We start from the raw sequence: 25,386 nt of genomic DNA, 5'->3' as shown, positions 1-25,386 counted from the left end.
AACAAAAAAAACAACCCAAAAAAACCCCACACGATACTGAAGTGAGCACTTTTTGGAAAATATGACAAGTTTGCATGTCTTTGGAGACGAGGCACACTGCAGAAGTTTCTTGCAGCAAGAGTCAAGGATGGCCTGAAATCTCGAGGGGCAAAAGGTAGGAAATGAATAGCAAGCTTTGTTACGAAGACCACAACTTTAAGGAATAATATAAAGGAATATAAATTCTTGTTAAGAAATCTCCACCTACTGTGCATGCTATAGGAAATACAAGACAGGAGGATTTCTGTCCCAGTTTTATTTTCATTTGTTTCAGTGCAAGATTGAAACAGTCAAACTAAAACAGACATTATGTGCTCATACCATTTACAGTATTTACATAATATACATTTTTTTTTTTTTTTTTGCTCGACAGGTAATTCTAGCAACTTGGAACAAAAGTGCAAGTGAAAAGAACCACTGGTGTAAAAACTTGAACCTTCCTGTTGATCATGGTGCAACACTTGAACTAACAGAAGTAACAAGTGGGGTAAATGCACTTCATAGTAAGCAAGCCTGGTTGTCACTGTGAAGTGACAGATCCTGCTGAGCTTTATTTACACCAAACATAAGCCAGCAGGAAGCTATTACTCTATCCAGAAAATTGATGAGTGAGTTCACAAGTGATCCCTTCTTCATTTTAACATTGAACAGCAGAATCGCAGTGTTGAACTTTCTATTGTGCAAATAGATAGCAATTAATTTCAAATGCTCTGTTGTATTAAATGTCAAAATATATTTTAACTTCCTTATTATACATGCTATAAAATTACACTAAAAAGTTCAATTTTCCAAAGTAACAATTACCTTTATATATATATATTCTATATATATATTATTTTTTTTTAAATACCCAGGATAAAGCTATACCAGCTCCAGTATGGCTGTGTTTTTTTCATAAGCATCTACCAAAGTCCTGTACATAACCAAAGCCTCATGTAAAAGTTAGTTTTCCAGGTATGCTACTTTGCTCACCTTCTCATTCTCCCTTCCCTTCTTTTTAAAGCACCTTTCCACATGTTCCACGCTGTGGCTGTGCTCCCTTTTACCATCAGGCTATGCTGCCTTTCTGGTGAAAGGGCTGAAATTCAGTCCCTCCAATTAAGCAGCCAAGTTGCGCGGCCACTGACGGACAGGCAGCTGGCAACATTTTTCACCTCTTGGAGTGTTCCTTCAGTACAGTACTGCAATCTCCAGGTCAGACACAATTCCATACTGTCAAATACCCGACATCAGCAGGAATTATTTTACACTTCATGGCCACGAACAGGGGTGCTTTTCCATACACAACCTGTACACATGCTACCACAGCCTAAGTGCAAAACAGAGTGTACGGTGGTCTCACTGCATGGGGTCCAACGAAAAGCAATCTGAATTCTACAGGTACAGCTTATCACCCACCCTAGTGATTTTCTCCACTGTTTTATCCTCAAGTAGCACTAACCAAATTAAAATTTTCACCTTTAATATATATACACATACACCTTTTAATATTTTTTTATACACACACACACACACACACACACACGTATGTGGCATTGGTACATTCATTGCTAGAGAAACTTATTTACAATTAGTTGGAAAAATTAAATTGTACCAAGATACAGTATACCAAAACAAAATTGGCATTTGTGCTTTCTGTTTGTACAGGAGTATTTTTTGTCATTTCAAAAAAAGTTTATTTTTTTATTTGTATCAGGACATGTCACATGATGAAAAAAGTTAGAAAACAGCTAGGATTGAGAATTACAGAGCATCAGCTTTCCTCATATGTCCCAATAAGTCTACAGAAAAGCTGTTTTCTATAAAAATTCTCCATTCAAACACCTATGTGGTTACCCAAGCTTGCTTGAGGATCTTCTCAATAAATAATAACACACAGCGGAAGAACCATGCACCCTGTCTTGCACTGTGCATATCCATGAGACAAAAGTTTCTGCTTTCACTGAGTAACATGTTAATAAAACAGCAGTTAAACTTCACTTTTTACTCAAGACCTCAAAGTGCTTTTAAAAAGAAGGAAATACCCCCATTCTACACTGTAGTTAAGAGGCACGAGGAATAAGGCTTGAATTACTGTCTTCAGACACTGACCAGGCTGTGGAAACCAAGAGCTTAAACTCCAGATTCTCCCCAATCTCTTTACTGGGCTGGAGAATCCCACTTTCTCAAGTAATCTCTATTTTTGAATGTAGACGCTTGTTTATAATCTGTAACATTAACCAAAAAAATAGCAGCTCCACAGCCCAAACAGCCCAGCTATACTTCAGTAAAGGTACTTTTCTCTTGCAAGCATGAAATAAATTCATTAGAAAGCTGTTTAATTAAAAACAGAGCTGAGTTTAACCTTCATAGTGACTTAGTAAATACAGGTAGTATACAGATGCAGAGCAGGCTGTAAGCACCTCTTTGACTGGGCTACCAAGTATTTTCTGACCAATTGTAATTTCAGCATGGGGCTACATAAAAGTGACCACCTGCCTTATCTGTTTATGCTTCAGTAACCACTGGAGACCAGAAAAGTATTGCTAAGATATACAATATTAACTAAATCATTAAAAAGTGAATTTTTAAAATTTTTTTTCAATACAAAGCCTATCAGGCTGGGTGCTGAAGGAAGACTGCTGCCATCCACTTCAGGAACTAAAATATACAGCACATGTGCTGTTACTTTGCAAGCAATTTCATTATTTTAGGAGTAAGAGATCTGTGTCCTAATAGGAAGTCATAGCATTCACATTCATTTCAGGAAACACTGACCTCTTTCAGACCACAAACTACTCTTCTTCTACCTGTTATCTATGTGCACATTTGCAATGCTTGTCCACAGGCTTCTTGTAAAAGGAGGTTTCTTCTGGTCCTCCGTTTTGACAAACTACCCTCTCAGAGATGGCTGGAGGATCCCTTTTTCAACAAGGTGAGATTTCAGGGTTTTATACACGCTTAATTGTTGCTCAGGCTGAAGTATCAAAAGCTGTTTCAGTAATTTGCTGGGATTTGGACCCCTGTCAATGAAAAAAGAACATTATTTTTTTTGTGAGCCGCAGCTCTAAAGAAACTTTTCAACAGCTTTCCATTTTCCTCTTGCTGCACAAACAATGCCTTTTCCTTTATGGGGACAAAAAGTTCTGGATTTCTCCCAGTCTATCTCCTCAGGATGCATGGGCAAGCATTACTGGTAAAGCACACTCCTTAGCTCAATCTGAACAGAACCTATAACGCATTCCTTGTATTTGCTGTCAAACGGGGATATTAAAAAGGCTTATGACAAATAAGATTCACTGATTCATCCTTAATCACTGTAGTTAACATTTTTCATCAACAGATCTTTTCTAGTTTAGTATCTGTTGCCAGTTAAGCTGTGTACTATTGAACTAAATAGAAAGTTGGCCAAGTTGGTAAAGAAAAAACACAAATTAAACCAAGCTTTTCTAAATACCAGCCTCATTGGGTATCTAATAATTATTTAGCCATATGCATTTACAAAACTAAGGGCAAATATCAGTTTGTACACCTACAGCCCCTTAATCCCCCCCCGCCCCAGGAACTAAAATGACTGACTGTAAGAGAATTGCCATTCCTATGATTTCTTCTTGAAAGCTGGTGTGGTTCAGGGAAGACGAGCAGTATTTTTAAGAAGTTGTCTCCTCTCTTTAACCATAGCATTTTCATCTTAACAGAAAATCCCAAGTCAAGCGACTTGAGAAATACCAGAACTTACAGGGAAAACTGCAACCTACAGGCTCCTCAGGAGCCATGCAGGGAAAGCAGATGCTGCAGCAATCCTCCTGCCCAAAACCTCATCCTCATGCCCCCCTGTAATCAGTAAATTCTAGTAAAACTTCTAAGAAGCTGCCACACAAAACTGTACAGTATTTAGGGTGCACAGGTTACCTTTAACGGCAGTCACAGAAACTTTAAGGCACAGCTTGAACCTGATGCAAATCCTAGGCAGTGACATATGTTTGCTTAATAGTTCTGTATTTGAAATCACTGTATAAATGAGATTTAGAAACCTGCAATCTCTGCTATGTTAACAGTGCAAAGCATAACTCATATGAAATAACTCTGGTACAGCTCCTATGCAAGCTTAAGTAGTTAATGTTGTAAAAAGCCCATACCTTATAAAACTGGTGATATAGACATGAACAAATGTGGCCATCAAGTACTGACAATCAAAGCGATCCATAATCCCACCATGTCCAGGGATAGTGTCTGCAAAATCCTTTTGGGTGTGAAGGACAGGGGAGAGAAAAAAAAAAAAAAAAAAAAAAAAATGGTCAGTGATTCTGATGAAACACACTATGATGTACTTGACATCAGTGCATTAAGGCTGCAATTAAGCTACAGTTTCACTGCACTGAGCCAGAAGTTAGCAAGAGCCTCCTTTGCTAAAGGAGTTTTTAACTGCAAAGGTGAGTCAAGGGGCGAGAAGAAAAAGAAGTGATGAAGCAACTTGTCCACAGTATCACACAAGAGGACAGCGGTAGGTCAGGTGCAGGTTTGCCAGTGCTGAGTACACTTGCGTGCCTATACATACTTCATTTTATAGCAAGCCTCTTAAGCTAATGGCTGTCATTTCTTGCTTCTATAGAATCTAATTCTCCTCTTTAATACTTTTATTGCTTTATCTCTATTGGTAGCTGCTGCTGAAGCACTTGTTACCAGGGAATACGTATTTGCTACAAGAGAAGCAGGAACCTGAAGACTCCTTCCACCATCTAACACTGGCTTTGCAAGTCATACTGCCCATTCACCTGCTATTTTTTTTAATGGGTTCTTGGTAACCACAGTTAAAAACCATAATGTGTGCATACTATATATACATATATATATTTAACAGAATAAAAAAATCTGCAGTGAAAAAGTTATCACTGCTTTAAAAACAGAAATATTTCTGATGCAAACAAAGCTCGATATACCACCTTTGTGTTACCTGACCTTGTCTGTAGAACAACTTTATCGGTCAAATTACCCTCATAGATCCTTTTTGTCATCCACACTCACTTGTGTATTCTCTGGGTGAAAATCCCAACCTTAGTCATGTGGGGCAAGTGCTAGCAAGTTAAACCGGTGCCACTCACCTGCCCAGCACTGGAGGGCAGCTGATGGAATATAACCTAACCTACCCGCTGCCTTCAGCAACAACTCCACAATATCCCTGTCTTCCCAACAGTCCTTTGGTCACCACCTTGGGCCCAGAAGTATTACCAAAAAAAAAAAAAAAAAAAAAAAATTCTACTTTTTAATGTCCTATTTTAAGAATAAATGATGCTTTTCAGAAGCATTTTTTTCCCCAAAAAGCCCTTCTTCCCACAAACAGTGTTTTACTGTCTGGATGTACAGGTACAACAGCACATGAGGCTGTAACTAGCAAAATGCCAGACAAGCTGCTCCAACCGGCATAAGAAAGAGATGTAAGTACAGGCACATGTATGGGAGTTCAGCACAGAGAGGTTTATATGCTTCTGTGCAAAGCACAGGCCAGAGCTGGTGACGTAGGGAACAACAGCAAGAGCAACAACAAGCAACAGGGTAATAATTACAGCAATCCTACCAAGACAAAGAAGGTTGGGAGAAAATTTGGGGTTGCCCTCTTCCCATACTCCTGCTGCCACTTAATAGCAGCCAGGGACAAGGCTGCCACAAGCGGCAGCGCACGCCTTGCAATAAACAGGGGGTAGCACATCACACCATTTGCCGACACACGCCCTGGTTAGAGAGGGGCACTGTATTGGCAGAGGCAGCCAAACCGCTCGTGCTCCGGTGAGCCTGACACATCGGCACCCGCGTACAGCACAGATGCTGTTGGTAAAACACAGCCAAGCCACGATCCGAAGGGCAAACCACTGTCAGTGCTTCTCAGGCGTCTACAGATTGCCTTTCATGTCATGCGTATCTCACAACCGGCTTGTCTAAACCACTTCTGCAACATGACTTGGAAGAGTAATTATCAACCAAAACAGGAAGCCAAATTATTCTTAGATTTCCAACGCTAAAGTCACGTGCTGATTACACAAAGTGTTGAGAATAACACATATCTATATCTGATAAAACTAAGTACTGCTGCTGATGCTAAAAAACAGCTCAAACAACATCACACTTTAATAGAAAGACTACACACTACAGTGAATGATTTAAAAAAAAAACAAACCCAACCCACCAATTTGTCTAATTCAAAGAGAAAAACAAAACAAAACCAGATTACAGGAGTCATTACATACCTTGATTTTGAAAGCTCTTTTAAATCCACTGGCGAAGAATCCTCCAAATGGCCCAATTAATGAGGCAAATGTTGACAGTGCAATGCTGTGCATCTGAAATGGGTACATATTCACAGTTTCCTACAATAAAAATAATTAGCACTGTATTTCAATATGTTTGACTGTGGGCATTTTAAGCTTAAATATCTTAAAATGGGGCTGTTGCAGAGCAAATTTTCACAAAACTCCAGCCTTCCTGACACAAAGTAATACTATAAAGAAAGGAAAAATAGACACACTGTAGAAAGCTGCTGAAAGGTCTGATCACGCGAACAGGATGAAGTATTTGGGGTTGCCAGGGGAGTTATCTTTAACAAATGACGTGGTTTTCAGCAAATCCCTTAGATGATCATAAGGAATATAACTATTAATTCCGTAACGTACAATGGGGCTGTCCAGTCTTTTCCTGGCTCTGCTTTTCCAGCTCCATTTCCTGTAAACAAAGGAGCTTTCCTACAAATTCCTAGTATTGCTCTAGTAAGTGGCCCAATGCTCTCCACAAACCTGTCACCTTCACTCAATTCACTGTCAGTTCTTTCAACTGCTCTCACAAAAGATAGGTATGAATTTTGCACTGTCTGCCATACCGTCACCTTTGTGTATATACAGCAATAACAGGAGATAAAAGGTTTACCCCCATTAATACTTTTGGGTTTGCTTTTAAACAGATATTGTTCCCCTCAGCCTCTTCACAGACTTGAAATTTGTTCTGACCCATTTGAGTTCTTACAGGTAAGAGAGACTCCATTGGCAACAGATACCTCTTTTCCTTCCTGACACGGATTAGAAAAAAAGGGAAGTTTTTTGGTTCACTGTGGTATTTAGGGTTTTTCTTTTTTGATTGAGGTTTTTTGGTTTGTTTGGATTCTCTGGTTTTTGGAGTTTTGAATTGTTTTGGGGGTTTATTTTGTAACTTAGCTTTGAGCACTTTCAAGTCAGTGGTACAAGCTCCAGCCTTTGAGGGAATGCTATGCTGGCCGCATCCCTGAGAGCAGAGCGCTCCTCACCTGGCAAGTCTTGATAAACACCATCTGTAGCTGAAAAATCCTGTACCTTGTGTTTCTGGTTTGCATCACAGCTGCCCAACACCAACTAACTTCTTGACTACTTTGTGTGTTATCCTAAGACACCTTTCTTTTAGGCTAAATTATTCAGCTGGTCAAACAGAAAAGTTTATGAGTTGGAATTATTAAGTCAATTCTTTGGGGAGAACACAAGGCTCAACATCTTCTGAGACCAAGCAAAACATCTTCCAAACATAACGTGGTCATATTTCTGAGAGAGTACATCAGGAATTGAGTAACAGAGGGAAAACCAAAAACAGGCTGTTGCTCAAATAAGTCGATACAATTTGACTTCCTATGAAGAGTGCTAAAACTGTCTCCTAAAAAGGCTTGTTAGAGCCTGGCAAAAGTAGTCCGGAAGTGCACGTGGAACTACCATCTCTTTTTAGGGTTAACTGATAGCTCTCTATTAGACTGGCACAGAGCTGGGTGTTCCCATCTCCTTGCTCTTTACTAAAGTACACAATATAGCTGGACACAGTAAGATTTCTCTCTGCTCAGTCCACATTATGTTTTTGTGCAGAAAAATCCTTATTAAATTTACAATCAACTCCACGGTCCCTGAAGTAATACTACATTCATTTGGTGTGAAAATACCAGAGCTCCTTCTAGAAGCAATCTTGCTTTTCTAAGCACTGCTTTTAGTCTTGAGTTTGGTTGCTACAGTTTTCAGTTTGTGCTTTCTTCTTGTAACCACATCAACTTTCCTTCTTGGGTGTTACACCCATGTAACCAGCGGTAAAGCCCACTGCCTTCCCCAGTGCTGTGCACTCACTCTCTGGGCTGAGCCACTGCCCAGGTGAGGGGAGTGCTGCAGAACCCGCTTGTCCTGCGCTTATCCCAGTCGCCTCCTCTTTGCCCTAAAGGAAAGATAACGGCAGACGGCTTCGTTTCATTTCGGTATTCTCTTCCTGTTGGAGTGCCCCTGGAGACGTGACTTCAGAAGCACTGCTTTGTATAGTAGGATAATTGATGACCTATTTCCTGACAGGTTAAGATACAACAGCTCACTTAAAAGAATTTGCAGGCTGGGCGTGAGGAAAAGGGTTGGTGACTACGTTACATGGAACTATGACTGTTACTCCTTTTTCACTCAGCATAGAAATAACGGCACTAACACACAAGATGCTATGTGGTGAAGAAAGTACAAGTGCAATCCTAACAGCAGCTACACACTAGCTGAAAACGGAATAAAGTTCTGTGAGATTATTTAAATTTGCTACTAATTCGGGCCATAACAAGCCTTTGTCCACCTTCCACAATAGTTTAAAAGCTGCTCTTCAAAAATAGGTCTGTCTGCAAAACATTTAAGTGGCATCCATTTCCAGCACAAAGTGAATACAAGCCCCAAGAACACAGGCAGGTTTCCTCGGGTGACTCTGGCAACGCATTTCAATTCTGCCTGGGTGAGTACCTCCCCCATCTGAACAACAGAGACGCTCATGGTATCGATTCAGCTCTTACCCTTCAAGCCTTACCAGCATTCATACACCTTTCTGAAAAGGTTTAGAAAACCACTCAACATGGGAAGTATGATTTCAATTTTAACCAAAGTCTTGGTTTCTCCCTTACCCATCCCAACACAGCCTGAAGCAATGGTGGCACAGAGTACTTCTTCATCTGAAAGAGCTCTGAAGGTTCACACTCTGTCACAAATCTGTTGGTTTCACTGTTATATTCCACAGGGCAGACAAAGTACTGATGTTGAGCCAGAAAATAGGAAAACTGAAAAGCAAAACAAGGATTCCTGAAATAGGCATTGGTTGTTACAGTCAAAAATCATACTTTAATGGATGATTTTGTCATCACAAGCTGAGGAAAATGAAAATCTTTTCAATAACAAAGAGACCCAGAATGGATTAAAATTGGCCTGTTTAAGTTAGAGAATGCCTTAACAAGGCAGACAAATGTGGACGTTCAATGTGCTTCGTGATGATTTCCCAACTTGTTTTCCTTTTTGTATCTCTCAGATGCATACCTACTGGATGTTTCTGCATTATAAAATCCCCAAATGTTAGCCACTCATCATTTCTTTGCAGTTCACTTCTCCATTAAAACTTGAACTATCACTTCTGCCGAGTTTGGCAGTTATGAGTTCTGCTAACCTCGGTGATAAATTACTTATCAGAACAGTTAGTGTATATCATTATTATCTTCTATGCATGTCATCAGTGTAAACTACTTCTCATGACAAATATCATTATAGAATATGCAATAAAAAAGTACCACTTTACAAAGCATACATAACGCTATCAATAAACTTCAGTTTCAAAACGGGGATGCAACTAATAGATAAAACAATTTCAGATATAGTAGCAGTACTGGCAAAAATAGTCAATATAACCTATTCAGAAGAGGTACAAGCCTTGCCCAGCTTTTCCAGCTAGTTACAAATTGGCAGAATTCTCTAGCCAAACAAAAACCCTCAAAGTCTTAGGCTTTCAACAGTTTGAGATGATCAAATTTGTGAGTAATTTTACTTCAGGTAAAAACAGGATGCTGAACACTGAACCTATACGAGGAAAGTCCTGTGGTTACTTACAATAAATCCAAATACAACTGTGGAAAAGAAGCCTCCAATGAACCCTTCCCAGGTCTTCTTGGGAGACAGCTAGGCACAAAAGAGATTGTTAGCCTTATCAGTTGCATCACCAAATCCTTCTTTATTTCTGGACCTTGTTTGTGAAAACTAAGCTCCTGCTTGGTTTTTCAAAGGTATGTGTGACATGCTGAATGTCAGCAGCTGAAGCCACTGAACATGATAAATAAGAGGAGCATAGCTAGGGCCTGTCCCAGGCAAGGAGGGAAAGTGCCACAGTTTGGTTGGTGGGAACGGAGAGCTCCATTCCTGTCTGCTGCTGCCTCTGGAGGCTGCTGCCTGCCTCCCGCCAAGCTGACCCTGACTGAGCAGCTGAGCAACTTCAAGCAGAAGGCTTGGAAACCTGCATGAGCATGCTATGGCTCTGTTGGAGACCTCTGATAGCAAGGGCACATTTAGATAGCAACAGAAGTCTGGTGTTGGACAGCTACAGCTGAGGATGCTCCTCAGGAGGCACTAGCTTCCTACATACAGACTGGCAAACTAATACAGCAAATAACTGCAGGCCGAGAAGGACCAGCATAGCAAGCTATTTCCTTTATCAACTTCTTTACGTTTTCAACTTAGGAGCACTTTAATATCAGAACCAACTAAATACCCAAAAGTTAACATGGCAACATCATGAAAGTAACAATAATGGTGTTCTGTGGGGTCTTATGTATTCTACCAGAATAGGAAGATTACTACTTGAGCCCTTCTCAGTGCTACATCAACGAGACCAAATGAGGAATAGGTATATATGACCTAGTGCTTATTTCAAATTACAGTTTCTGTACAGTAAGCATGCAGTTAAACCTGCATATGAAATCCAAAAAGGGAGAGATTATAAATGATGATGCAATAGGCTTGAACTGTATTATACTGTATCATCAATATTACATTCACAGTAATTTCAGTTTCCAGTTGCAAATTTTCAAAAACAGGATAGTCAATTTGTTTTTCAGCAAAGATGCATGCCATGCAGTACACTGGAAAGTATCTTTTCCATTAACATGTTTCTGAACAAGTATTAAAAATGCGGTAAGTTGTAAAAGCTTGTTAGTGAGGAAGTGCCTAAGTACGTACCTTAATTAATGGAGTTCTGCCAAAGAAGAATCCAAAAATGTAAGCAGTAATATCATTGCAGATAACACTTGAAATTGGAACCAAAAACCTAGAGAAAGACATTAAAAGTTTAATGGAAAAAAAATAAAAGTTTCCCAAAGCTAAACACAGGACAGAAATTGAAACAGCAGCATTTCTTTCTAGGAAATTTTTCTGTAGTATTTAGAAGGAATCATGTTTCATAACATGTTCACCTAGTTCCCCCCCGAGCAGTATATTTAGCTATACTGGTTTTAGTCTTCATCTGATCAAGACCATTACAGATCCATGTTAGTTCAAGTTAAAATATGATTTTGGCGCATGAGCTTAAAATGTGAACAGGCTGGCTTTTTCCTATCAGGCTTGAAGACTGGTACCGCAGTTAAGAAGAAATCAACAGTTATAAACATGTTAATGTTATTGGTAGCATCAAAGCAAGCAAATTCCTTGTAAAGGTTAATGATATCTAAATTAAAAAAAAAAAAAAAGTTTTCCTTTTTTTCCTCTTGTCAGTTTGGAGCAGCCTGTGTTAGCTTTCTAAGTGTCCTTTGCATGCAGACAGCATCTGAATTTGTTACTCCAGCCTGTATATCTTTTTTTTTTTTTTTTTTTTTTTCCTTTTCAAAGCAGGGATGTATTGATAAGCTAGAAGTCAGATTTTGTGATCATCTGCCAAATTGCCTAGCACCACTGGAAATAAGGAATAGTAGGCTATTAGTAGGATATATATAGTAGGCAACAATGTTCAATTTTTGGCACATGAACACAATTGCTATGAAAGGAATTTGTTAATACAAACTTTGTCAAAGGTTTTGGGTTTTCTTTCTAACTATAAGCACATCTTTTCTGCAATGATCTCCCCAGTTGTACATATACCAGGAAAAGGAGAACATGCAGTATTATGTCCTTGGAAGACCACAAATCATCTTCCATGCGCTTCTTCCTCAACTTTCAATTTACCCTGCCCCTAAAGAAGTGAGGGGTGGGAAAACACACCCTCTCTTTGAGGAGCAGTTTTAAGTAAACAATTTAACTGTATAATCACAATTTAATATATTGCTAGAAATGGGGCATTAAGATGACCCAACAATACCCAAGATTTAAACCCTTAAAATATTGTAAGTAACCCGAACATATCATGGCAGGGAAGGCAGCAGGAAAGGCAGCCAGATTGGGCATTTCAAATTACATGGTCCAACCTCAATAGCTCCGATCAACCTGAAGCTCTCAAGTAATTGAAAAAGAATTGCTGGATATTCATCCATTTGACAAAACGCTATGGAAACTATTTCAGCAAGCATGCAAGCAATCCTGTTCCTTGCAAGCAAATGAAGTAGTTGTTCAAAATTATACTTGTGGCTACCAATCTAGTTACAGAGGTTTCTGCTTCCTCTCCTGTTTGCTTTACTTCATCACTCCCAATCCCTCGACTCCCAACTAGACATGAATGCTCCTTTAACTTGTGATGCTTTAACTGTTCCCACAGTTATTCCCTAACCAGATCTATATAAAAGAACCAACGTTCCAATGCAATAATTACAAATCAGTTTATTACTGTCCCCTTACCAGATCATGCCTTCAAAGAGATTTTGGATGACAAGATGAGATTGAGTTACAGTGATCAGCAAAGTGACATGAGTCCATGCGAACTGTTAACAATGCAACAACACAACAGTTAGTGAAAACACCAATCCATACACCTTGATAAATACCGGTGTGTCAGCTAGAGGAGCTACTTAGGAGCTCACAAGAAAGACCAGTTCTAGTGATAATGCAAGAGATGTGTGCATACAGTATATCACAAGTTAGCTAGCTTTCTGAAGCAAGTACTGAAACTTTAACAGGTTTCCCCATCACTTACCTCCACCCAGAATTTTTTAATGTGAGGTTTAACATCTGATTTAATAAGATATACACCTTCAGCATGAAAGCAGCAAAGAAATGTAAGCAATGTGATATTCTGTATATACATATAACACACATGTTAGAACTGTAACAATAAAATGGCAATGAACTACTCATGGAAGAGTCATGTTACACATATGTGGATATCTCTCATAACAGAATACCAGTCCTCTTAGGAAACATGAAAATTCTTAGTATTAGCAGAAACAAAGTGTTAGTTTTTATGTGCATGGCCATTTAAATAGTCATTTGCCTCAGTATTACTGTACGTACTTGGTGTTTATTCTGTAGCGCCAGTGTACAAGAGTGGTTTCCAAACAGCTTACCAGTAAAGATCCAACAACAGATTTTATTTTCAAAAGACTTTTAAATCAAGAACTGGTAGTTTTCCCATGAAACACCAAATTTAAGCACTCTAAATATCTGGGTGATTTAACACTTGGAATGTACTACTACTATAATTCTCTTATCATGTGTTTTCCTATGGCATCCAGCATCTACTTCCAGTTAAGACAACTCAAGAAGGCTGAAAGGGGGGTGCAAGAACTGACTCAAGGTTTCTGAAAATATTATCTGCTGGATAATTAAAGCATCTCTGTAGCAAACTTTTTAGTATTTGTACAGTGATATTCGCACACTACCTAAAACCAGATGGCTACTCTCCTCGTCTGTTCAAACACTGTATTGCCACACAGTGGATACATGGCTTCCCTCTGTTTTACTGCAATTCTTAGGTAGTCACACCTTAATGTTTTCTGGGCAGGCACCAAGTCATATGACTGACACCACATTTTTTCTGCCTTCTTTCCAGAAAGGGGGGGGGGGGGGGGGTGTGTGTGGAATTTACCTTGTGCCAATCTGAAGATGAGGACTCTTTTTGCAGATTAGAAGATAAAGACCACCTCTCCTAGAAAAGCTGCATCTCCCTGTCAGGCAAGTTCTCCCACAAACAGGGTAAATTTTTTGAGTGAAATATTTTTTTTTTACATGCTCATATAGGGCTCAGCTAAGTTCTAGTCTAGAATTAGGGATCCTCAATGGTAAAAGTGCTACCTAAAGCACTGTAGAAACAGAGGGGTTAACTGCATCCCCAGACTTTTAGGAAATCTTGAAGGCTGTGCAATGCCTTGACTGCTCAAGTTCTTTAAGGACAGAAGCTGTACTACATTACTGTTTTACTGTTGCTGCTAATCATTCCTGTATAGAAGTGCAGGGTTCAGGGGGCTGTTGAGGGTTTGTTTTGGTTTGGTTTTCAGTGGGTTTTTTGTTCTTTTTTATTTTTTACCTGTAATGTTACAAAATTAGTTTTTGACCTATGAGATACATATAAGAAAAAGGTTCATACTCTTGATGAACTACTATGCTGTTTATTAGGTGAACAGATAAACCAGTGTTCTCTTATCTTGTAACAGACTAATGATCTACTGAGGCACAGGAGAACAGAAGACCAGAACTGCTGCTAAGTGTCACAGAATAAACCTTCCACATAAGGGTTAAGCTCAAGTTCCCTTCATAGTACTTCAGCAGGGACTCAAGAACCACTTCCCACACTATGCTGAACTATTTGGCTTCAGACCTGGGAGAAAGATACACACCCCTTTCTCCAGGAATCCTTCATATGAGCCTATCACTAAGGGAAATGTATCACGTATATGCACAAGGCCTCACCAGTGACAGCTTGTATTAACATAAAGGCCACATCCCATGATATAATAATAAGCTGCAACGTGATCAGATACCAAACAGCCCAACACTACTTGATTTCATGTCACTGTCAGTTTAAGCACATTTTCCACACCCCTCTTCCAAGCTATTTTATGAACGTAGGGACATGACTGCTTCTAGTGACATTCATAACATGAGTGAACACAGCAAAGTGGGTAATACACACCATGTAAAACTGCAGACGATAATGTTTCTTCACTAAACTCAAAACAAACATGCAGAAGCCTGTAAAACAAAGCAAGTGTAATTTGTACCATCTTATATTTAATTACAATGAACTGTGATATACCAGTAATCCTCTTCTCTTGAAGCAGCTTTTGATCCCTCTGCTGCTAGGAGCATTTTCTTATATTCAGTTAAGTGTACGTACAGAATCATTCTCATTAGAGCACAAGATTTAGTTAATCTCAGTAAAGAGCATTCATTACTTACAAGGTCCCATCACAGACATCAATTTCTAGGGGAGGTGACCATCACCTCCAAAAAACACTCAAAAACCAGGTCAACAAGCTAGTTTTGACTAATTAACAGAAATAACTGAATGGAAAAGACAAGCTTGCCTCTTTCCTCCAGACTGGCATAAGGCTGCATACAACACAAGCATAAAGTGCAGGCATTGGAGAATTCAACTGGCTGAAAGAAAAGTTCTGGGTGGCAAACAGGCACTTCTCCTCCCCTAAGGCAGCCTCCTGCATCAGCAGGGATCAGAGGCCCTCAAAAGACCCTTAACCCCAGGGATAGCCCCACAGTGACCCCACGATGCCAATGCAACAGCTGCCAAGGGGCTCTGCTCTGCTCTGCCTCCTGCTTTTGCCCATGGCTGGCTTGTCTCACCTCTCCCCTCACCACCCTTCAACAGTAATGAGTCATTAGTTAAGTTAGATTCCTCAGGCCAAAGCCAGCTGAAAAAGGTCAAGTCTTGCAAAGCTGGTTTCAAGTTTGCCATTTAAGCACTGAGTAGAATTTTTATCTGGTTAAAGAAAAAAAAATAACAGTACAGAGACTGACAGTTCATCAAGAAGATCAGGTTTCTTAATACATTTTACAAGTATTTGTAGCATAGCAATCTCCTGTCCCTTATGTCAATCTGAGTCTTCAACTGACTTAATTTTAGGCTAAAGTAATATTAATTGCATTGCTGAAAACACTGTGGACTATATTTACATGTTCACAAAGCAATGCCTCACAAGACTGCCAGCTTATATATCTTCTTCCTAGAGAAGAGACTTTTAAAAACTCTTTCTTTGGATAGAGAGGAAAACCTACCCATGAGGCAAGCATCTGAATATCTTGCAAACAAAATAAAGCCTCAGGCATTTTTAATAATCAGTTAAAAACGTATTAGTAAATCATATTGCTTCAGACTTAGCAGAACATTTGCAAAACAAAGCATCAAACCAGTGCAGCAATTACACATACAAGTCATCTCCACAAAATACAGATGCCAAAATATATATATATATATATGTATACACACACACATATATTTAGGTATATGTAGGCAAAATAGAGCTCATGTATTCAGGTACTGATGCACAGTTTTTCAGCAATCAAAATGACTTCAGGCCAACTTCTCTTGACTGCTATTAGCTCAATTTTTCTCAAGATCATCTACTTGTTTAGGCTGTTCTTCTCAATGAACCCAAAATTTATATTTGTGTTTTCACAGGAAAAATAGAACTGCAAACACCTAATTTCCTTGAACACGGTGATGAGTGGTGTTCCTCAGGGGTCGGCGTTGGGACCAGCGCTATTTAACATCTTTGATGGTGACACAAACAGTGGGATCGATGCACCCTCAGCAAGTTCACTGGTGACACCGAGCTGTGTGCTGCGGGGACACGCTGGAGGGCAGGGATGGCATCCAGAGGGACCTGGGCAGGCTGGAGAGGTGGGACCGTGCAAACCTCCTGGAGTTCACCAAGGCCAAGTGCAAGGTCCTGCCCGTGGGTCAGGGCAATCCCAAGCACAAACCCAGGCTGGGCGAGGAGTGGATGGAGAGCAGCCCTGCGGAGAGGGACTTGGGGGCAGCAGTGGATGGAAAACTGCCTGTGAGCCAGCACTGTGAGCTCGCAGCCCAGAATGACAACCGTGCCCTGGGCTGCATCAAGAGCAGGGTGGCAGCAGGTCAAGGGAGGGGATTCTCCCCCTCTGCCCCGCTCTGGGGAGACCCCCCCGCAGTGCTGGGTCCAGCTCTGGGGCCCCCAACAGCAGAAGGACACGGAGCTGCTCGAGTGGGCCCAGAGGAGCCACGAAGATGCTGGGGGGGCTGGAGCAGCTCCCCTGGGAGGGGCCGGGCTGAGAGAGTTGGGGGGGTTCAGCCTGGAGAAGAGAAGGCTCCGGGGAGACCTTCGAGCGGCCTCCCAGGGCTTAAAGGGGGGACAGGAAAGGTGGGGAGGGACTCTTGATCAGGGGGTGTGGGGATAGGATGAGGGGTAATGGTTTTAAACTAGAAGAGGATAGATTTAGATCAGATTTGAGGAAGCAATTCTTCCCTGTGCGGGGGGTGAGGCGCTGGCCCAGGGTGCCCAGAGCAGCTGTGGCTGCCCCCTCCCTGGAAGGGTTCAAGGCCAGGTTGGACGGGGCTGGGAGCACCCTGGGCTGGGGGAAGGGGGCCCTGCCCATTAAACGATATTTAAGGTCCCTTCCAACCCAAACCATTCTGTGACGGATCAAGAGGAAAAATAAACTGAAAGTGCATAAAGCTGGTGAGCAATTATTTTGTTGTTGTTTGGGTTTGGTTGTTTTTTTTTTTTTTTTAAATAAATAAGCACACAAACAAATGCAGCACAAAGTTCTTTCATTTTTGCAATTTTCTACACTTACCTGTTAAATAGAGTGCAAAAGATATAAACCTGTGGTAACGAATTAGGAACTGAAGCTGTTCTCTTCTCTGAACAAATGTAGCGAAGTAATCAGCTACAGTCTCTCCATAAAAGAAGTAGTTCACACAGAGTAAAAAGTACCTACAACATAATACAACTAGCAGTTATTTTAACAAAATAATATATATTAAATGTCATTCTTAAAAACAGAACAAACAAAAACCACACTAAACACCATCACACAAAAGAAAAATCAGAAGGGTAGAAAAAACATTATAAAAATGGAATTAAAGTACAAATCCAGTCTTATACTTCTGGGTTGGTGTCTCTTCTGACAATACAATTTTTGTAATTTACTTCTTCTAAAGCAAGTAGAAAAACAAACACATTTTGCAGGATATAACTGGAAAATTAATTTCATCCTTAACTACAGTGTTGAATACTCCACACCCATGCAACTCCTTTTCAGTTATTCTAAAAGTACAGAATAAGTATCTGCTATCAATACTGTCACAAGCAATTATGCATATTCCTTCCCTGTATCCCAGTAAGTATAGTTTGTGATTTCTGCCTTACAAACAGGAAAAAAGGTACTTGCATAATGAATCCTCTGAGGTTATAGGAGACTGAATCTGACATGGGGCTTGAGGATCTGAACGTAACTATACCTTTGCCATCTGGTCTGAAGATTCTCATCTGAAAGAGTTACTGCTGCATCTCATGCTCCATTCCACCATACACTTTGCCTTTTAGCTTTCTTGACTAAGCAATAACTGTACAGGGTTAAATCCATCAACTAACTATTAAATGCAGCTATTACTACAACTTTTTGAAAACAATTTTGTGGGAGTATATGCACACCTAAAGTTCAGCTGAACTGAAATGTCACTTTCAGCCACCTCTTTTTGAAGGATCTGCAAAGAAATTCCTTTCAGGCAAAACAGTCAGTACACAAGTAATTCTGTCACAGGTTTTCATACAAGTTCAGTTACTCAGCTTTCTGGAGTTAAGTCACAATGGGATCCTCAAATGCCAAGGCATCAATAAAATCAAATAACAAATCCAAACCCACTAAGAGATGGACCTCTTTAGGCAACATACTCTTTGGCTTATTACCAAAATCAGCCACAGAAGATAAAAAGTTGTGATTCAAGACTATCTTTAGATAGTCTCAGAGCAATCAGTACTCATTCTCCTCCCCCCAATAGACATTAATGCTCACTTCGTGAGGTGTCACATCTCTAAATAAGCCAAATAGTTGACATTCAGACTACTAACAGGTTCTCTCATCTCACTAAAGTGTCTTAACATTTAGTCTCAGTGTCAAGATGGACTGAAAGAAGCTTTGATGTTAACTAGTATGGCAATGCAGAAAAGTTGATTTTGAGCTCCACATACGAAAGTAAAGGTGGTCAGCTGCCAAAGTAGACTAAGTGGTAGAGTGCACACCTCCTCTAAAAGTTTTGGCAAGACTGCAGAATCATTCATGCATAAGACTACTCTAACTGTAGATCTAGGACCCACGGAATAAAGTAGACAATAGATCAGTCCCCTGGATAATCCAGGAGTAACCAGAGGGGAACTGATTAGCATTTACAGAATAGCCCACTGCAGGAATCCACCATGTTATATAGTAAAGTTACTTCTAGAAGTGAAGAAGCAATCTGACAAGAGACAGGGAATAACCTAGATATTTCAATTCCTTAAAAAACCAAACCCATCACAAAACCCAAACAACACAACATAGGTCATGTCTGAAGAATTATGTCCTTAAGCACCTTAGAGATTACTTGTGCCCAACAACTTCCCATAACACTGACTCTAACAAAAAGCCTTTATTTTTCCTCCCAGAACTCGGAAGAGTTGATTTCCCCAGTTCCATACAGCCCTATACAAGCTGGACATTGTCACAAGTATCTGGGATTTGCCAGCAAAATTAATCTCATCTTTTGGCTTCCAGGAGATTCCCCAACACTGTATTTATGCAGTCCTGTGATTAAGTGCACAATTGGAAAGGATTTAAAACTTGTATGTTATTATATTAATTCTCTGTGTGTGTGAAGAGGAGCCTTTACGGTGCCTGTTCCATTTATTTCTTGTGCAAGGTTAACATCCAAAAAAAAAAATCAAAGCAGTTCAGGTAACACATATCAGGTGATTATTTGGCTATGCACATTTTTAGATGCTTACACATGCTCAATTCTGAATTAAAGCGTATATGCATGCATACATATATGTGCGCATACGTATGTATGTATAACAAGGAAAAAAAATGAAGTAGTAAAAGGCCAACTGACTTGTCTTCCACCTGTGAACTTGGACAACTACAGAATCCTGTATTAAGACACAGATGTTAAGTTTTATGTCCACACATAACCTACAAAGCTACCGTTCCACCATGACAGGATATGAAGAACATGAAGATTCAAGTTTCACATCCCTATCTATTGACGTTTTTGCTTGCTACTCACCAGCTGAGGGATCTAAACCATGGTAAATCATATGAGTGGTAGACTCTGTAACCTATAGTAATGATTTCATGGTAACACTTCACTTGGATGCTTAAGACCTGAAGTAAGAGAAATAAAAAACTATGTAAATATGCTGCAGTTGTTTCTTAAATGCAGTAAGGAGTATTACAGCTTGCATTATGTGGAGAAATTATTCTGAACTCAAATTCCACACAGAAAACAGACAACTTCAAAGCAAGTCCAAGGAAAACTAAGGCTCCATTTAAACCCTCCCCCAAAACTCAAAACCATTAGGCATGCTGAGAAAAAACACATTGGGCTAGCTTCAAGAATATGCTTGTGAAAGAAGGGAAAGCTCCCATCTTTTCTTCATTAGAAGTTTGGTAGCAGGCTCTTCTATTTCTTTTGGCTAAGTTTTATATTTAAATTTAGTTTAAGAAAGATTTTCTAGGCCCAATGGAAAAAACTAGCTGTGCAACACAACTTGGGACACCCAGGTCTTCCACTTGCAAACATCTCATTAAAGGCAATTAACATTAATGATTAGAAGCAAATCTCATCTAACCCATGGCTGAATGTCACCCTCCACAGCCTTCATTTTGTTTTGCTGATCTCACTACTTCAGTGCTTGCCCATGCAAGTCCGGTAGTACATTCTGTCTGTCTTTGGGCTCCAAAGGACTCTTGGCCAGCTTTGTCTAATCCAGAGTCACCAAGCAGATTTCCCTGCCCAGATATCAAGTACTGCCAAACATAGGTCACCAGTAATCCCATGCAGGGTCAGGAATAAGAACCTGCCCATGCCAACTGCGCATGTCAGCATGCTAGGCTTTGCAGTATTCTCTTACCACCTGCATTCATGAATAAACTTCATGTTGCTCAATGTGTGAACACAGTTTAAAACAGTCTTACACCACCTCAGTGAATCAATTTTGAAGCTCCCCTATCTGGTGCTCTTTATTGTGCTTCGCCTACATTATAAAACTTAAATGCTACGTGCAAGAACAACGCTACAGGATTGCAGCTTACAGTGGAAAAGGAGGCTGGGGTCCAAAGGCATGGAAGCTTTTGCCTGTTACCTTAGTAGGAGGCAAATATAAAACTTGCCTCCCAAATTTTTAGAGCAGTCTCAGGGGTTGTCCTCCAAACTTCACTGGAACACCCTTCCTACAATTCTCTGGGCCTTTTCAGTCTCAGTATTAAGATTTGGTTGTAGCACGACAACTCCTGTTTAAATGTAAGCTATTTGATTCCAGTGAAATTAAATAATTAATGAACAAAACTGTTTTTTCCCCTCCTTTCTTCTTTTTATGTAGTCTCAAGTGTCAACTTTATGACCAGTTTACTATACTAGAAGACAGAGTTTTTGCTTTATGGTACAACAGAGGAAGAACTCCATACTAACTTTAATTACTTTTTAGTTCATCTCTTGATAGCTTTGACCATGATTCCAAACTCAGAGTATACCATGAATATACCTATTCACAATGAAAACTGACTAGCTCCTTGTTGTTTATTATCGTCATTCTTAAGTGTAACAGACTACTAAAGGAAGGATTGTAAAAAAAAAAAAATCACCCTACAACACCTATACTTTAAAGGGGCTTTTTTTGTTGTTTCTTCACATACAAAGAACAACATCCTCCATTAATGAAACAATTAATTACTAGTTTGTTTTGTCATTCAGCTGAAAATAGGAAATATAAACCAGACTAATTCAGATGTAGAGACTGTCATGCAGACCATAATACTGGTGAAACAGCATGCCAGTCTCTCAAGGCAATACAGGAAAAACAAGGGAGCATATGACCTTTGGAAGAAGGAGCAGGAAACTCAAGAATACTACAAGAATGACATGAGGTTATGTAGGGAAAAAATTTGAAGGGCCAAAGCCCAGCTAGAACTTAATCTGGCTACTGCTGTAAAAGACAATTTTTGTAAAAAATACATTTTTTATTAGCAACACAAGTCAGGCAAAGGAGAATCTCCTTCCTTTCTTGCATGCAGGGGGAAACATAGCAACAAAGGATGAGGAAAAGGCTGAGGTACTTAAGGCTTCCTTTACCTCAGTCTTTAATAGCAAGACCAGTTGTTCTCAGGGTACCCAGCCCCCTGAGCTGGAAGACAGGGCTGGGGGAAGAGAATGAAGCCCCCACAATCCAAGGGTAAATGGTTAGCAACTTGCTACACCACTTAAGACACTCACAAGCCTATGAGGTGGGATGGGATCTGCCCAAAGGTACTAAGGGAGGTGGTAGAATTGTTCACCAAGCCACTTTCTATCATTTATCAGCAGCCCTGGCTAGCTGGGGAGGTTCCAGTTGACTGGAGGCTGGCAAATGTGATGCCCATCTACACAAAAGGAGGACCTGGGGAACTCCAGGTCTGTCAGTCTGACCTCAGTGCTGGGGAAGGTTATGGAGCAGATCATCTTGAGTGCCATCACACAGCTCGTACAGGACAACCAGCTGATCAGGCCCAGACAGCATAGGTTTATGAAAGGCAGGTCCTGCTTGACTAACCTGGTCTGCTTCTGTGACAACATGACCCAATTAGTGGATAAGCGAAAGATTGTGGATGTTGTTTAACTGGACTTTAGTAAAGCCTTTGAAACCATTTCCCACAGCATTCTCCTGGAGAAACTGGTTGCTTGTGGCCTGGACGGGTATATTCTTTACTAGATGAAAAACTGTCTGGATGGCCGGGCCCAAAGAGTGATGGTGAACGGAGTTAAACTCAGTTGGTGGCTGGTCACAAGTGGTGTTCCCCAGGGGTCAGTACCGGGGCCAGGTCTGTTTAATATCTTTATCAGTGATCTGGGTGAGGGGATCAAGTGCACCCTCAGTGAATTTGCAGACAACGCCATGTTGGGCGGGAGTGTTAACCTCCTTGAGGGTGGGAAGGCTCTGCAGGGGGATGGGGACAGGCGGGGTCGATGGGCTGAGGCCAGTTGTATGAGGCTCCACAAGGCTCAGTGCCGGGCCTGCGCCTGGGTCACCACAGCCCCCGGCAACGCTGCCGGCTCAGGGAGAAGTGGCTGGAAAGCTGCCCGGTGGAAAAGGACCTGGGGGGGGGTTGGTCGACACCCGGCTGAATACGAGCCAACAGTGTGCCCAGGTGGCCAAGGCGGCCAACGGCATCCTGGCTTGTGTCAGCAATAGTGTGGCCAGCAGGACTAGGGCAGCGATCGTCCCCCTGTACTCGGCACTGGTGAGGCCGCACCTCGAACGTGTAGATTTGGCACTTGGGGACATGGATTAGTGGTGGACTTAGCAGAGTTAGGTTAACCATTGGACTCAATGATCTTAAAGGTCTTTTACAACCTAAATGATTCTATGAATACAATCCAAAATGTGTTTCACAGGAAGCCATGAAAAAAGTAAAAGCACATTTTGGCAGTTAAAGAAACTTAGAGTCAAAAATCAAAGCAGTTACCCGGAAGTACAAATTTCAGTGTTTTTAGAAGCCGCATCCCTGCCTGTTGCCACAACTGGGAAAGACAGTTAAACCATTATTCAATAAAGTATATGAATATAAGTAGTACTAGTAGTAGCATTTCACTTCAGGAACTAAAAATGCATTTTACCTCTGTATCTTGCAAAGGGATTTAGCTCCATTCTACACATAAACACAAGGCCACAAGGCAGCCCTGTAGAGAAGTAGGGAATTAGTAAAGCATGCCTGAGGAAAGCCTTTCAGTGCCCATCACAGACAGCAGACCAGAGCTGCCTGCTTTCTTCAGTCTCAAAAATGAAACTCCTGTGTCTTTTTTTGGCTTTTAGGGTTGGTTTTGGTTTTGGGGTAGAGTATGGGATTGTTGGTTGGTTGGTCTGTTTTTTTAAAAGAATGTAACAGTAGTTGATGGAAACTGGACAAGGAAATGGATGACAGTAACTTAGTAAACTTCAAGGCAACAATCATTTAACTTCTTAGAGATACTTTAACTCTTACTTAAAAAAAAAATTAAATATAATATATAAGAAGTCCTTAATCCCTAAAACCCAGTTGTAAAACTGTCCAGCGTTTTTCGAAAGTATTTACATTTACACAAATAAGAGATAAATTGCTCTGAATTGTCTGTGTAGTTTGCTTCCAGCTGTCTTAGGCAAGATGAATGAAAAGATCAAGTAACTCTTGCATGACAGAATGTATTTAAACAAACTTACCAGAAGCATCAGCATAAATGATCCCAGGTATATGATCAGAAAAAACCCAGAAATCATAGCTAGAGTGAGAATTCCACGAATCCACCAATTTTTCCATCTATTAAAAAAAAAAAAAAAAAAGAGAGAGAGAGAGAGAGAGAGAATAAAAAGCAAGCAGTTATAAATGAAAACAAGTGCTACTTCCTTTACTAACTAGAGATGAATGTGTATTAGAAACACTGGGAGTTACAGAAAATTTTGTGCTTATAAAACACAGAGCAAGAAACACAGAATCAACCAACTATTCAACTAAACAGGATACACAATAAAAAGCATTACACAATCAGTAGGACTGATGGGGGCCCAGCCATGTAAAGGGTTACATATGAAAAACAGGCTACCAGGAAAAAAAGCATACAATTCTTTGAGGAGTAACAGAGAAGAAAACCAGGCAATCGACAACTTTCTGTAGGTAGCTATTTTATCAGGTAGAGGGTATCTACTGAAGGCAGTCCTGTGCTCCTGTGAACACTAGAACCAGGACAGGAAAACATGTGACAATGAAGGGTGATGGGACAAACTAGCTGTACTCTTTTGCCCTTGTAGACCTTTGTAGTTGCTTGTGGCTACCCAAGGAAAGCCAGATAGGAATTCCTGTTACCATAGAACAATTTAGGTTGGAAAAGACCTTTAAGATCACTGAGTTCAACTGTTAATCTAACACTGCCAAATTCACCACTAAACCACGTCCCCAGGTGCCACATCTACAGGCCTTTTAAATGCCTCCAAGGATGGTGACTCAACCATTTCCCTGACCAGCCTGTCCCAAAGCTTGACAACTCTTTCAGTGAAGAAATTTTTCCTTATATCCAATTTAAACCTCCCCTTGTGCAACTTGAGGCCATTTCTTCTTGTTCTATCACTTGTTACTTGGGAGAAGAGACCAACGCCCACCTCTCTACAACCTTATTTCAGGTAGTTGTAGGGAACAATAAGGTCTCCCCTTTTCTCCAGACTAAACAACCCCAGTTCTCTCAGCAGCTTTGTTGCCCTTCTCTGGATTCACTCCAGCACCTCAGTGTCTTTCTTGTAACGAGGAGCCCAAAACTGAACACAGCATTTGAGGTGTGGAATGCCTTCTTTGAAAAAAATAAGAGTTTGTTTTACAAACACCCAAACAACTGGGAAGTCTTTGCTGGTTTGTTTTTTGGGGGGGATGGGGGAGAGTGTGTGCTTGGTTTTTTGTGGGTTTTGGTTTTGTTTGTTTTTAA

General features: G+C 40.5%; 1 protein-coding gene across 2 annotated transcripts in view; it reads right to left on the bottom strand.

Moving 5' to 3' along the window:
• Positions 1–280: 280 nt before the first annotated feature.
• CDS1 (CDP-diacylglycerol synthase 1) overlaps positions 281–25,386 on the bottom strand; it is a 36,091-nt gene continuing 10,985 nt past the window's right edge. For both annotated transcript variants that reach the window (XM_042797079.1, XM_032988911.2), the window contains exons 3-13: positions 24,137–24,233; positions 19,972–20,069; positions 17,502–17,641; positions 14,842–14,900; positions 12,612–12,694; positions 11,028–11,115; positions 9,906–9,974; positions 8,936–9,088; positions 6,261–6,380; positions 4,158–4,261; positions 281–3,041 (exon numbers count right to left, since the gene is read on the bottom strand). In XM_042797079.1, coding sequence (XP_042653013.1) covers positions 2,912–3,041; positions 4,158–4,261; positions 6,261–6,380; positions 8,936–9,088; positions 9,906–9,974; positions 11,028–11,115; positions 12,612–12,694; positions 14,842–14,900; positions 17,502–17,641; positions 19,972–20,069; positions 24,137–24,233 — 1,141 coding nt within the window. In that variant the 3' untranslated portion in view covers positions 281–2,911. The remainder of the gene's footprint in view (positions 3,042–4,157; positions 4,262–6,260; positions 6,381–8,935; positions 9,089–9,905; positions 9,975–11,027; positions 11,116–12,611; positions 12,695–14,841; positions 14,901–17,501; positions 17,642–19,971; positions 20,070–24,136; positions 24,234–25,386) is intronic.

Source organism: Tyto alba, unplaced genomic scaffold (assembly GCF_018691265.1).
Source record: "Tyto alba isolate M040663 unplaced genomic scaffold, T.alba_DEE_v4.0 Super-Scaffold_23, whole genome shotgun sequence".
NCBI classification, from domain to species: domain Eukaryota; kingdom Metazoa; phylum Chordata; class Aves; order Strigiformes; family Tytonidae; genus Tyto; species Tyto alba.
Note: the sequence above shows the minus strand (reverse complement) of the source record. Positions and strands in the feature narration are given on the sequence as shown.